We start from the raw sequence: 14,808 nt of genomic DNA on the forward strand, positions 1-14,808 counted from the left end.
CTCTGGAAGTCAGCTGTAATACCAGTAGTAGTAACTGGAACTTCTGGAGCCATACCAAACGGATTCACCTAACATTTGAAGTTTCAAATTTACCAGACTTGAAACCGCTGACTTGCAAAAAATGAAACAAGAAACACTTTGCTTGGAACTTCCTTCATACTCCACGATCCCTAGGCTCTGGGTTAGAACCCAAATCATCAGAAATACCCGGTCCGTGAGATTCACTGGATGAAATAACGATAACAATATATCACAGCCAAGAGATGTGGCCTTGGGCTTAATTCAGAAAGACCCACCATTAAAGGACGAAGGAGTGGGGAAGGAGCAAGGAGTTGTAGGCCAGCAACATCTGGAGCTGAAGTGGGCACATCTGCAGGAGAAGTCACAAACAGGTCAAGACGGCTACATGTTAAAAAGGGGCAGGGCTTGGATCGTGTGGAGGCAGCCGCCACGTTGACTTTGTGGACCCCCCACAGATGCTTCCAGCTGGCAGCACACTTGAGCCATTGAGAGCATAAAGGGCGTACACTCCCTAAATGGCTGCCGTAGCAAAATACTCACACATACCCAGAAGGCCACTGAGCCCAGCTCCCAAAATTCTGTCTACAGTCTCATGGCGACCTTTGCAGGATCCAGAACCTTTCCTGAAGATGTCTGGCTTACTTCTAGTACGGCAGCTTCTCATTGTATTTGTTTCAGAGGGCAGGGAGGGTTATCGGAAGAATTTCTTTTTAAAAAGTCAGGTGAGACAGCCAGACATATTTATACAGGTAGGCCTCGCTTTACAACCACAATTGGGACTGGAAATTCTGTCGCTAAGAGAGGTGGTTGTTAAGTAGGTCACGCCTGATTTTACGACTTTTCTGCCGTGGTCATTAGGTGAATCCGGCTTCCCCCATTGACTCTGCCTGTTGGAAGCCAGCTGGGAAGGTCGCAGAGGGTGATCATGTGATCCCAGGATGCTGCAACCGTGGTAAATGCATGCTGGTTGCCAAGCGCCTGAATTTCAATCACCTGACTGCAGGTATGCTGCAATGGTTGTTAAGCGCGAGGACCAGTCGTAAGTCACTTTTTCAGCGCCGTCGTAACTTTGAATGGTCGCTAGACAAACGGTCATAAGCCGAGGACTACCTGTAAGGGTGAGCATTTGCATCCAGAGGCACTACAGTACATTGTCCACCACTGATGTAGTTGTGGTATTATCAAAGACAGTTTGCAACCCTGGAAAAAAAATCTTGATATTAAGGATGCAGGCGAAAAACTCCTTTCCATTGTGTTAATATATGGCACTTTCAACAGCATCCACCACCAATGCCTTTAAAACTTGAAATAAATATTTTTTAAAACGTGAGAATATTTCTGACAGGCAAACCTTGAAAAACCTGACACTTTTCTCTCTCTACTCCCCCTACTGAAATCTAAGACGATGCTTCTAGGAACGCGCCTAATAGCCTTCCACCTCATTACACAAACACTGTTTGCATCCTGCCATCTTAGCAGAATTTATAGCAAAGCCTTCACTCAGAGTTGGGTGCAAAGAAGTAGGGCAAGGCGGTGACTTAGAATTGGAAATCAGAAAAATGCTAAAAAAAGCATTCTGGACACACACCCAGGGTACTTTGCAAAGTTTAATGGGCCCCAAAAGGAGAATAATCAGTGTTGGATCTCCAGAGAAAGTACCTCTTTGAATCCAATTATCTCCAAAGAAGCAGCTTAGTTCTGCTTAGCTAGCTTACACCATCTAGCTGATTTTGCCCAGTCTCAACAGCTAAGCAGGGTCAGACCTGGTTAGGACGGAAGGGACAACCCTAAAAAAAATCCCAGAGCCCTCCCAGGCAAGGAAACTCCCAATGGTTGTATTCCCACAACATATTTAACCAGGTCAGCTACAATTCTAGCAGCTGCATTAATCCAACATGCCAAGCTTGGGTAGTTTACATTTAATTTGCATGCATTGTGTGAACCTGACATCTGGTGACTTTGGTTCCACATACTGCACAAATCCAGGAACTAGTTCGGTGACCAGTTAAGCACATTGTATGAACACACCCAAGGAAATTCTGAAGTATGCAGGAAAAACAGGGAAAAGCAACTTGGGGGATGTGAAAATTTCAGCACAGTGTATCCTACTCCACCCTTTCTTTGATGGTGTGGCACCTTCACACATGTACTCTAAGCAAGAGGAATAGTAACATCCTCCCATCTAGCTTTCCTCCAGGTCATGATGAAGATTTCACCAAAGGGGGACAAGCAGGTTCACTGTAACTCTAGTGGCAAAGGAGTGAGTTCACACTGGAAGAGGAACACACACACACACATGGAATCAGAGAATGACTTGGTCAAGGGCTGTAATGGACAGAAGATTAATTGAACAGGAACAGGAGGAAGAGCTGCAACCAAGACAATGATCAGATAAACGAAATCTGAGTCTGGGGCAGGTCTGTAACCCAAGAAAGCTTGTCGGACGAGACCCTCCCTAGTTCTCGTGAAGATAAAGGGAGGGAGGGAGGGAGGGAGGGAGGGGGGAAGCACATTCAGATATGCAAGGTTCTGTTACTATGACCTTATAATAAAAGTAGTACAGCATCAGCATGCATAACTTTGGTTTCCTAGCCTGCTCCACCTTGGAGGGCTGACAAGGACCTCCCCAACTCAGGACCAAGTAGACATATTTCCATCAACTTTCCCCAATCCAGTACCCTTCAAGTATGTTGGAACTACAGCTCCCCAAATACCCATAATATCCAGCCTTGCCTGCACTGAAAGAGATCCGCCACTGAGGCTTCCGAGCATCCTTTCCCACTTGCCCCAACTTCCCTCCTAACATCCTTTCACTGCTGGGTCCCCATGATGTTGCCTTCATCTCACTGAGGTTCAAGCCACCCTTAGCTGCACTGATGTTAAAGACGCCCTCTCTCTCTTTCCCAGCAACGCTCCAGGGTATCCTCAAGCTGAATACCCTCTGTTCGGTTTTCTCACCTTTTGCCTTGGAACCCAAGCAGGATGAGCAACCTGAAATAGAAGCAAAAGCAGGAGGAAGATCAGCTACCAGAATGGGGAACGACCACTGTCAGGCCGGTGTATTTTTCCACCGATTCACAGGTGGGTGGAGAGCAATCGGACTCAGCAACAAAGAAAAGCCTCAAAGAAGCATCGAAGCAGCCCAGGAAGCTCAGCTTCCCAAACCCAACAGCTGCTGAAGGGGGCAGGAAGGAGACAGAGAGGGAGAGATCAGATTTAAGAGCTTCTGAGCTTTCACAGAGGCACAGCATCAAAGGAACCTTGGAGTCTGGGCCATAGTAGATGAAAAAATGCCTTTAGCGGGCATGCTGTGATACGCAAGGAGGGTGTGGGACAAAAGAGTGAAGGGGGGATCCCACTTGGATTAATCTGCCAGGCATTTTAAGAATTCTTCTGCACGGCACCCTTAACCTGGGCAGAGGAGTGGTGTAGAAAATTAGGCAGAAGCCCTCGGGGGTGTTTCAGTTTTTCAACAAACCTAGAAACACATCTCCTGGCTTTGGTTCACACGACACCCTAGATTAGGCAAAAAAATGGGGTTGTGCATAACACGTTGTGCAAACCCAGCCTGTTGTATGAACCAGACCATCAGAGTAACAAGAGACGGTTTAGAAGTTAGGCAAATAGAGCGATGACCTTTTGTTTAATGTGCTTTTGCATATTCCATGAAGCCACAGAGTGTGTTCAAACAATATGGTTTACAGATCCACATTGATTGCATAAACCACAATAACGGGGATTCACCAAACGCAATGCAAACCCTGTTATGGCTTACCATCTTGAATGAACTTAGCTGAATGGTCTCAAAGGAATAGACAAACCCATCCTTTTACTATTTTGATAACAATATTGCTCAAGCGCATCACAAAGAATGAGTCTTCCACCAAAATGTTTGGCTTGGCCGCTCCAGAACTGGGATGAGCATCAACCCCATTATTAAAAACATAATATATTCATATTAATATGTAACGTTGACGCATTTTAATGGTTTTAAGTAGCAATTACCACAGCACCCTGTCCCTAAGATACTTTCTGTTATTTATGTGTATCATTTTGAAATGTTAGGATAATGAGCCACTTTTGAATTTATTTTTGTAGAAATGCAGAACAGAATTACAGTAAAACTTGGTAAACTCCCAGATTGGATCTGGCACCTCCAGCCTCACAGTCAAGTGACAGTGGAAAAGAAAAATCTGTTTGGTCTGGGGGAGTAGGGAAGGGAAAGGCATTTTGCAGCTTGGAGGTAAACAGAAGGCTGTTGATATCAACCTACTCTATTTTTTACTTGAAAAACGTATACCCTGCCTTCCCCACTTTTTTTAATCTGTTCAATCATGTCCGATTCTGAGACTGCCTGGAGAAGTCCCTGCAGTTTCCTTGGCAAGGTTTTTCAGGAGTGGTTGGCCCTTGCCTCCTTCCTAGGGCTGAGAGGGAGTGACTGGCCCAAGGTCACCCAGCTGGCTTTGTGCCCAAGGCAGGACTAGAACTCACAGTCTCCTGGTTTCTAGCCTGGTGCCTTCACCACTACTCCAGACTGGCTGTCTTCCCCACTTAAGAAGTTTTTAACCCCACAACTGCAAGGATGATAGGGCTGTTTCAGTATCACTGGGCAAACTTCCATGGTTTAGTGTGGACATGAATATGGGTCTTGCCAATCCAAGTCCAAAACTTCAATTGCTTTTTATCCTGGTCCTCAGTCACTTCCCTTCCTCACACCCTCTAGATATGTGGGCTACGACTGCCATGATGTCTAGCCAAAGTGGCTACAGAGGGCACCAGTGTGAGGAAAGATCAACTGTAGATCCAAGATATACTGTTGTATATGAAAGAACCATCCTATGGGGACAGTCTTGACTGCTGGGTCATCGCTGGGCCCTAAGAAAGCAATTGTTCTCAGTCAGATTCAAAATCTGTCCATCCAGTTGCCATGACACCTAAGCTGGCCCAACTCTTTCTGAATTTGGCTGCTCATGGACCAGCTGGGGTTAGGTGGCGGCAGAAGGGACCTCTGTACCTCTCCTGCCAGAAGCAGGAGCACCAGCTTCTGCATTTGTCTGGCTCCTTCAACCAGCTCAGAACCTGGGCACTTAAGAGACAGCCTTGACTTAGGGTTGACCTCTCAGCAACAAACAGGTTTGAAGGGAAAACCAAAACAACTGGATTAAATGCACTCTTTCCACATTTAGAGAAGGATCACTTTCCACAGGAACCTGTTTTCTCAGTTTGTACAACTGACCAAATCATAAATGAACCCAAGGACCTGGGTTCGCACAACACCTTAAGACATTAAAGAACCAAGCCTAAGCAAGCTTAGCATGGGGAAATGTAACTGCTAGGTTTGTAACTGGTTAAGCTAATTGTGAGAGCCCAGCTATCAGACATGTATTCATTCCTCCCTCCTTTCACCCTAAAACTTACAGTTTAATGGCCACACCCACTGCTTCCGGAGATAGAGCCCAGTTGTGCCTCACCTGGGTGAGAGATTAGACAAGAGTCCACCACAAATTTTGTAAGTTTTCAGGGACACGTGTTTTATTTTTAAAGAGTCTACCATGATTTTTCTCCAACATTAGTCCATAAAAAACAGTGATAATGGAAAACAGGATCAAAATGCGCCAACAGGTTAAGCAGGTGTTGAAACAATCCACATAAATCATTAAGAGGTCAAAACAAGCACCAAAAAAACTAAGAAATATATGAGCCAAACGGTAAATCCAGCATCAAAAAATACAGTATGCAGCAATACTCATTTTAAAAGGTTTGGTTAAATGTGACCTTTTGGCTGGCAAAATAATCAGGGTGAATGAAACAATAAGCAAATGTCTATGGGTATAGTAATACTTGAGAGCAATGATCAGAAACATTTCTGACATTTTTAAAGCACCAATTCTATTTTTGGCATCATTTGGATTCTACAAGAAGTGTGCACAAAATAATTGAATCATTTTCATAGGCACAGAAATTGATGTACATTGTTCTGCTCAGTTCTTCCTAACAGATTAATGTTTTCCAAGTATTTTCCCCTAATGCATGCCTTTTCTATGCAATTTCCCACAAGGTACATATTTGGCCCGCAGTGTTCCTATCATTCTCATTTTCTATGCAATTCTCCCTGCCAGGCATATTTTTGTATGCATCCTTTGGTTGGGGACTAGCATTGCAAAATCTGAAGATGTGCAAAACCCAAAGCTAAGTTGTCTTCAGGTTTGTATATACTAGTTGCAGAAGTCCAAATTAAGTCAAGTGAATAAATGTCAGTCTTGACTAGTTAGCCATTCCTGAGTTGCATAAAAATAAAACACTCCCTTTTTTATCATATCTCTTTTCTAGCAAGACGGAGCTTTCTCTCTCAAGATGAAGTCCCACCAAGTTCTTCATGAGTGTCAAAGCACATGAGGGGAGCAAAGGTGTCCTGACTCAACTTTCCTTAAAGCAGAGTGTCAGCAATAAGGGGCTCACAGGCAAGTGCCCCACATACACACACCCAAAACACTCCTTTAAAAAACTTAAGTTTCTTTTGGGAAAACCATTGGCCATGATCACATCACACCATTAAAACCTATGAGATCCCATCTGAATCCATGTGAAGACACATCTGCTTTAAGAAGTTGCAGACAAGGACTCTGTGAGTGCCTGCACACTCTGGAGCATCTTTTCACCTTTGAATCCAAAGCACTGCACCACTCCACTTGTTTTAACAAGGATTTTTTTCTTTTAAAGCAAGTCAAAAGCCCCCAACAATCCTTCAGTCCTCTAATATGGACATAAAATTTGAATCTGCTGAATTTTGCAAATTATCGTATTGGATTGCACAGAATCCATTGATTTCGTAACTCAACTATCCTGTTTCACTCCCAGGCTGTTTATTAGACATGGCAATGGCTCAAGATCGTGGCATTTACACTGAAGAAATCTATTCATCCTCTCTACCTTTATTTCGCCAAATTCATGCCCTACCAACAGAACTGGGAAGGTAAAAAGCACCTTCTGTTAGTGCCAATGGCATTTTTTAAAAAAGTGGGTAAATGGAAAGGGGTGAGGGATAGTGAATAAAGTAGGCTTCCCCTACCCACAAAAATAAGTCCCAATCTAGGTCAGACCAACATATGTTGACGGCAGGGTAAATAAAATCCAGAAATCAAGCAGCATATTATGTAACTGATGCAAGACCTATCTGAGCCCTTAGATTACCATTCTGCAGAATTCCTGGGATTCTTTTATCCTCAGTAATATTCTTTGGTGCCCAGCCCAACCATAAAACCATACAACCCTCATTCTGGGCCACATGAAACTTTCTATTTTCATCTGACCCATGTTGTCTCCTTGCCTTAACACAAGAAGGATCCACTGATTGAAGAGAGAGCAACTGGTTTTGCAGAGAAGACAAGATCTCCAGTCAGGTCTAAAGAGGGGTAGAAAGCTAGCAAATGGGGCAGCCAATTTAGGACCCAAGATGGGTCACTACCAAGTTGCCAGACCTCGAGGATGCAACCCCTCTTCTGGATTACACATTATCTGGGTTAGTAGGGGAATGGGAAAGGGGAACACAAGGTAACTGTCCTCCAAAGCTGCATTTTGGATCCTTCCCATCTCTCCAGATCTCCTTCTCCTTGCCTCACTCAGACTTCAACCTCACACACTTCCCTCTTCCCCGGATGTTGAGAAGGAGCAAGAGGCCCAAGGAGACAGTGGGTGGTAAGCACAAGGCAAAAGGCACTTTCAAAACCAAGAGGGTGTAGATGGCACCTGCAGTAAAACACACACAGAAAGGAGGGTCAGAATTACAAAACCAAACCGCAATCAAAGGCCCCCAACTGCTATCCCAAGATGCACTGGTTTCCATTCTCTTCACATGTTTATTCTGTTTTTGTGATTAAATAGGCTATCAGCCAAGTTGCAAAACACTGGGAAAACAAACAACTGCCAGCCAAGACACAGCTTTATCTACAGAAACCGGGAACATGGCAGAGATCCAGACCGATTAAAGCAGGGGTCCCCCAACTCTTCAGCTCATTGACCCCTTGAAGTTTCAGATTGTTCATCAACCCTCAAAACATTTCTTTTATGAAAATAATTTAATAAACATCACTTTAACAGTACTACGAATAATAATGAAAGGCAGCTCAAGGCCACTCTCGCTGGTGGCTGGCCATCCAACCCAGGGTCACACTGTCTCTCCACTAGCCAGCTCACCTTCAGGACTGGGGACTGGCGTGGAGCTCTACTGAGACCCCAAAAGATTGATTGACCCCAATCAACCTTTCATCATAATGATCCCCAGCCATTTACCGACCCCTTTTTGACCCAGCTATTTATCGACCCCTTGGATAGTCCCATCAACCCTTGGGGGTTGATATTAACCACTTTGGGGAACCCTGGATTAAAGCCAGTTAAGCAACATGATGGGAGGATCAGGTGAATACATGCTTCACCGGACAGAGAAGTCCTCTAGTTGGTTGTCAAGCAGGTATCTCAAGATGAGGGGGAGCAAACTGCTCAGGACAACATGTCACACTTACTTGTGACCATACATTCAGTTTTTATCTTCCTGTACAGCAGTGTTTTACAAACTTGGCAACTTTAAGAAGTGCGGACTTCCACTCCCAGAATCCCCCAACCAGCACACGACTCCACACATCTCAAAGTTGCCAAGTCTGAAAAACACTGCTCTGCAGGCTGACTCGCATGGCCTTTCCCCTCTGCTGAAGAAGCGCTCTTCAACTTTTTCTTTCTATGCAACTCTGCAAAGCACATCAGACCATCAACTCCTTGACAAACTATCCTTCCCCAGGCTTGCTCAACGTGCCCTCCTCCAGTCGTGCTGGAACCACCCTTCCAGTGGCCCTGCTAGCTAGGAGCTGTGGGAGTTGGAGTTTCAACTCATCAGGAAGGGTCCAGGTTGGAGAGAGCCACAGCGCATCCCAATGGTCCTTGACGTGTCCATTTATCATCAAATTATCATTATCAGCAGCACCAGCCTGCTGGCACATTATGATCTACTTCCCTCCAGCTGCCAACCAACATCTGCTCAGCCACTAGCTGGCTGCGTTTCCTGCTTCTCAGGACCATTTCATGCTGAGGCCACTGGGGAACTAACATAGATCCAAAAGCTGTTTTAACAGAGGCAGAATTGATAACCTCAGTTTGCCAATTCCCCAAAGTGAGATTAAATCTGTTGAAGAAAGCAAAAACATTTGAGGCAACTGAGATCACCAAACTCGATGGGACTATCATAGGGGTTGATAAATGGCTGGGGGTCAAAAGGGGGCCAGTAAATGTCTGGGGGTCAACAGGAGGTTGATAAATGTTAAGCTCTTTCTTTTCTACAAGGCTCTTCAAGTGGCAGGAATCCAGTGCTCTTCTGCAAGGATCCACCCTCACTTGCCCCAGCCCAGCATGAGCCGAGCCAAGATTAAAAATGGTTCAGGAGCAGATCCAGGTCAGAAATCTGTCAACAGGACTATCCTTACCTATCATGATAACGGTGAGCACAAAATTGCTGATTTCTTGCAGCAGTTGAGGTCCGAAGGCTAAAAGGCAACCTGCTGTTAGTTCGATCCAGCCCACTGCTTCCATGTACAGCCCTGGTTCCAGCTTGTAGCCAAATTCCTTCAAAGGGAAGACATCTGCAAACTGTACAAACTGGGTTTTCTGGGACAGGAAGGAAAAGGAATGTTAACTGAACAGCCACGGAGGATCAAGGAGTGGAAGAGGGTTATCCAACTTTGTTTACAGCAGCCAGCAAAGACACACACAATCCAGGATGGCAGAAAATATGGGTGGCCAAGCGAGGGAAGGTGCCACATAGGAAACATGCGGGCATTGCTGTGATATGCAAGCGAAGAATAGCTTGTCCCTTAGCACGGCAAGGCCCCTAAAGGAGGTCCAGAAAAGATGAGATTTCTTCCTTTTTTTCTTGAATTTCTCCAAGCATTTTGTTTGTTTAGGATTTTTCTGTCTTCTCATCTCTAAGCTGAAACAGGAGTACAGAAACTGATCCCTGTGTATTTTGTGAACTAAATCCAAAATGCTTCTTGTTTCCTTCAATTTCCCCCACTCCAATTCTCTAGCAAGACTTAATGGTTGCTTTCATGCAACAGGCTTACTCAGGTTAATCCCTTAACCCATTTTTTGAATTTACCCAATAGATTGGGGGGTAAGTAAGTGCACTGCACAAGGCTATACAGGATCATAGTCCAGAAAAGAGATCTACCTTTTTACCGGCTGACTTAACAACTATTTTTTACCTGCTGCCTTTAACGTGGTTATTGTTTATATGTGCATTATGGCTTTTATTACATAAAGTTTTAAAATAATATAAACAGTCTATTACTCAGCTGCTCATTTTCTCCTCTGTACTGGGTCGGTGTTTTTGTAAAATTGTTCTAATATTTTTTTAAGGAAAAGATACATTCTCTAAGTAATATTTTATGAACTACAGATATTGCATTCAGCATCAGTGCAAGTAAGATAAGAGAGCTGTCAATTACTGTGCCTGGGGACAATCTGTGATTAAGCATTATATCGCTGTTTTTTTTATTATAGTAGGTAACTCAAGGCCCGCAAAGCAGATTGGTTCTATTAACTTCAGTGGGAAGTTATTAAGCAAGCATATTATAAATTAGACTTTAACACTAGATTCTGCACAGTGCCCTTTAGATCACCCTTCTCTAACCTGGAGCCATCCAGATATAGGACCAGGAATTCTGAGTTGAACTCCAGTATCCAGTGGACTTCAACTCCCAGAATTCCCCAGCCAGCAGGGCTGACTGGGGAATTCTGGGAGTTGCAGTCCACACATCTTAAAGTTGCCGAGGTTGAGAAACACTGATCTGGAGGATAGAAGGCTTTCAAAGTATATTCCTTCATCTGTATCTATTCCACCACCTATTTTGCATTCTGATAAAGTCTTAATTATTTCTTAATGGTCAACAATCCCAACAGATCTGCAAGTGTGTTTAAAATCTTACAGTTCATCTTAATTCAAGGAGGGATTCTCTCTCCCTCCCATCCTGCTTTTCTCTTAAAATTTTTTTTTAAGTTTACAAAGTAATCCCCACCAGTCCAGCCAAGGAAAAACAGACAGCCCTCCCTTCCAAAACCCCTTGCAGCAGGCTCTCTCCCACCCCAACCCACTAAAAAAATTCAAACAGCCTCAGGTGCCAAAATGTTTCTACATATGGAAGGCTGGCCAAAGGCCAGAGAAAGCCCCAGATTTAATATGGAGTGCAAACTCAGGCCGTTTACACAGAGGGCAGTCCCCTGGGGTCCAAGGCTCTCCGACTAATTTTGCAAGCAAGCCGAAGGCGGGGTGGGGGGAAAGAGGCTTCAGTAACCTAGAGGACCCATTACCCATTAATCACGGTCATAACCAGCTTTAAAACGTCCCCACCTCCAATTCAGCTCCGCTGCTACACCCTTTGTTTCTAAAACCCAAATCCCATTTTAGAGATCCAGCTGAAAGGAGAAGCGAGATCAACTCAGGAAAACAAGGTGTGTGTGTGTGTTTAAGGAGGAGCCCCGAGGGGGAAAAAAGATACCCAACCTTTAGTTGGCCGAGAAAGTTGTGCCAAAGAAATCTCAGGGCGGTGGCAAGGAAAACAGGCCTGGATCGAAAGGGAAGCTTCGGGCTCCCTGGGCTAGCCCTGATGATGCTACCTAGTCGGGCCATGAAACGTCTGCAAGCCACTAACAAGCTCGGAGAGCACCAAGGACTCCACAGCAACCCCGAGCTACGGAGATTCCCTTCTAGCGGAAGGAAGCTCCCGCCGAAGAGAGCAGTCGAGCCCCTTTGCGCGCTGCCGCGCAAGGGAAGCTCCGCGCCTCCGCCTTCGCAAGCGCGCCGCTCGGAGGGGAGCCCGTCGCTCTGCCCCCTGCTGGGTTACCGGGACCGACCCGCAGGTAAGGGCGCTGCGGCGAGGGGTCGGGCTGGCCGACCGGATCGGGGGGTCGCGAAGCGGGTCAGAAAGCGCGGCCGCCCCCACGGCTGCAGCGGGGCTGTGTCGCCAGCCGGGGGCCCGCGCGGCGGGACGGAGTCTGGCGGGCTCACTCCGCCCGCCCGCCCTCGCACTCTCACTCTCTCACACACACACCCCCAGCCTTGGAGGCGCCCGGCTCACCAGCTGCCGGTGGGCGTCGCCCGCAATCCGGTCGGTGAGCTTGACGGCCCCGCAGACGGCGAAGAAAAGGCCCAGCAGCACGCGGAGGGCGGAGAAGAGCAGCGCCATGGTCGCCTTCGCCGTTCCTTCCCGCCCTTCCCGGCTGCTGGCGGGGAGCCGCGGGGCCGGAGGAGGTGGAGCCGGAGGCGGGGAGCGGAGCCGGGACGGCCGCCCCGGACGAAGCGAGGAACGCTGCCCGCCCGCCCCTGATGCAGCCGGCCAGATAGGCCGCCTTCCGCGCGCAGGACGCTCGGCCCGAGCCGTGGTGGGCTTCGCCGCTCCAGCCAGAGGGTGCAACTCGGGGGGCTGGGCCCTGGGCGGCCAGTGGGAGATACGGAACAGCAGAAGGCGCGACAGGGCTCCGGGGCTTGTGCAGAGAGCTGCAGGAGACTCGCGGGCTCCTGCGCCTTCACAGATCGCGCGCCCATGGGCGGAACTGCGCCTCTTTCCTGTTTCTGCACCGGCCGTCCTGGGCAAGGGGAAATCCGTGCGTGAAGAGCTGTTCCGACGGAGCTTCTTCGTGGTCGGCTCGGCTGTTCTTTGAATTGTTCTCCTGGATGGCCCCCCGATGCCTCATTTATTTATCGAACGCCTTTAAAATGATCACAACGCCTCGCCGTCGGTATCACCAAGAAGCAGGCGCACCCACGCTGTCAGGGCCCCAGGCTTGACTGCAAAGCCGAGTTTTTAATGCCTTGCCAAAGGGCAGCGGGGTTGGGGCAAGTCTGATGGTGTGGGGATGGTGGTGGTGGAGGAATAAATCTGCCAGGTATAAAGAGGATCCGAGGCTGGAAAAGCTAATGGGAAAAGACGGTCTAGACTAGTGTTCCTAGAAAGAGAGACCCTAAGCATACATTGCAAGTACCAGTAGAAGAGACTGTACATAGCTCAGGGTTGAGCTGTGGAGTCCTTGGTGCTCTCTGGGCTTGGTTGTTTGCTTGCAGACGTTTCATTACCTGACTAGGTAACATCTTCAATGCTGGTTTGCTCTGTTTATATACAGTAGCTTGCCCTGTCTGTGTTGGTGGGGATGTGGTTTCCTCCTTGGTCTGGCTGTTTCTCCTTGGTTTGGCTCCTTTTTCCCACCGAGAAAACCTCACACCACCAACATTATTGACATTCATACATTGCTCACTTGGCAGCCATGTATATTTATTTTGTATTTTTTATATTTTAACTGTTTTAATTTTAATTGTTTTATAGTTTTATTGTTGTAAGCCGCCCAGAGTCACTCGCTGAGATGGGCGGCTATAAAAATCAAATAAAATAAAAACAAACAGGGGCAGGGCAAGCTACTGTATATAAACAGAGAACACACCCCACTCCCTTCTAGCACTGATGTTACCTAGTCGGGTAACAAAACGTCTGCAAGGAAACAACCAAGCTCAGCGAACACCGAGGACTCCACATTGCAAATAGTTCCAGGGAGACTGGATGGGAGACAGCCAAAGTGGGTGGAGGGGAAGACCCCCTAAAATTCAGTTTGGGGTGATTTTGGCATTGCATATGGTCTTTCTGGCAGGTCATCTGTCTCTCTTCTGCCTTTTTAATTCCATAAAGCACCCAGAGGGGTCTGGAGTTGAGCATTGGATGTAAAGAAATAAACAGATAAAGCTCTTTGGGTACGTCAGAAAACCAACAGATCCATGTAGGAGAGGTGAAGAAGAATGGATCCCCAAGAAAGGGCAATATACGTAGCCTGGAACGGTAGAGAATGCTGTGAAACAAGAACGGAGTGAAGTTGTTGGAAGATGCTAACAAAAAGGGAAGGGAGGAAAAATTAGAACAGCCGCTCCATCGGAAGTTACAAAGAAAAGGAAGCGCGTTTCTTTGTCACCTGTTGGCTTCCAAACCCAATTCTTCGTGACCCATTTTGCCAGGCTTTGCCCGTGTAAAAGGTAAAGTGCATTCATAAGTGTTTTCACAAAATGGCCTGTTATTGGTAGGGCTGGAAAGCCATAACCTGTTTTTTATAACCTGTTTTTTTTAAACTGTAGCTGAGAAACATGTAATTTGCCCAAGAGCCTAAGTGCAAGGCAGAAGTCAGGTCTAGGCTTAGTTTTCTGTTCCACTTCACACATGTATGTGTGCACACACACACACACACAAAGGTGAGGTTCAGAGACAAGTAAAAAAAGAGCCAAAGTTATAATTATTGGATGGACTTAATATTGCAGAATCAAAGAGAACTTGCTCAATGAATTAGAACATTTTAAATTCTTAGTTTTTATTAAAACCGCATTGCACTGCACAAGTCAACTAACAAGCATTCTAAAGCACCAGGCCTGTTGATTAAAGCAAGTAGAAGTACCTGAAAAAATTAACATTTTTTTAAATTAGTCGATTGTCTTGCCCTACTTTAAGAATTCAGAGCTGGTTTCCAACCCATGACCTTACCTTCTCACCTTTTGACATGCACAAACTAGATTTCATTTAAATAATTTTGGAAACATGCAGAGGAGCAAATGTTTTGGAATTCGCCTTTTTTTTTCTTCCAGTTCTCAATTTGGTGAAAGAGTAGCAGCTTTTTAAATTTCTCTCAAAGGAGAAGAGAATTTCACTGCACTTGGGTTACAAAGGGGCCAAGGTTTTTATGTGAATCTCTTCTCTTTCATTGTCTAATCCTCTC

The 14,808-nt window shown here is 46.2% G+C and overlaps 1 protein-coding gene across 1 annotated transcript; it reads right to left on the reverse strand.

The window, feature by feature from the left end:
• Nucleotides 1–5,937: 5,937 nt before the first annotated feature.
• Nucleotides 5,938–12,283, reverse strand: TMEM35B (transmembrane protein 35B). The gene is made up of 3 exons (XM_063311636.1): nucleotides 12,141–12,283; nucleotides 9,492–9,672; nucleotides 5,938–7,767 (listed from the first exon to the last, which is right to left on the reverse strand). Exons 1-3 carry the CDS (start codon nucleotides 12,246–12,248, stop codon nucleotides 7,637–7,639), a joined length of 420 nt encoding a protein of 139 aa, XP_063167706.1. The 5' UTR covers nucleotides 12,249–12,283; the 3' UTR covers nucleotides 5,938–7,636.
• Nucleotides 12,284–14,808: the final 2,525 nt, after the last annotated feature.

Source organism: Candoia aspera, chromosome 10 (assembly GCF_035149785.1).
Source record: "Candoia aspera isolate rCanAsp1 chromosome 10, rCanAsp1.hap2, whole genome shotgun sequence".
Lineage (NCBI taxonomy): Eukaryota > Metazoa > Chordata > Lepidosauria > Squamata > Boidae > Candoia > Candoia aspera.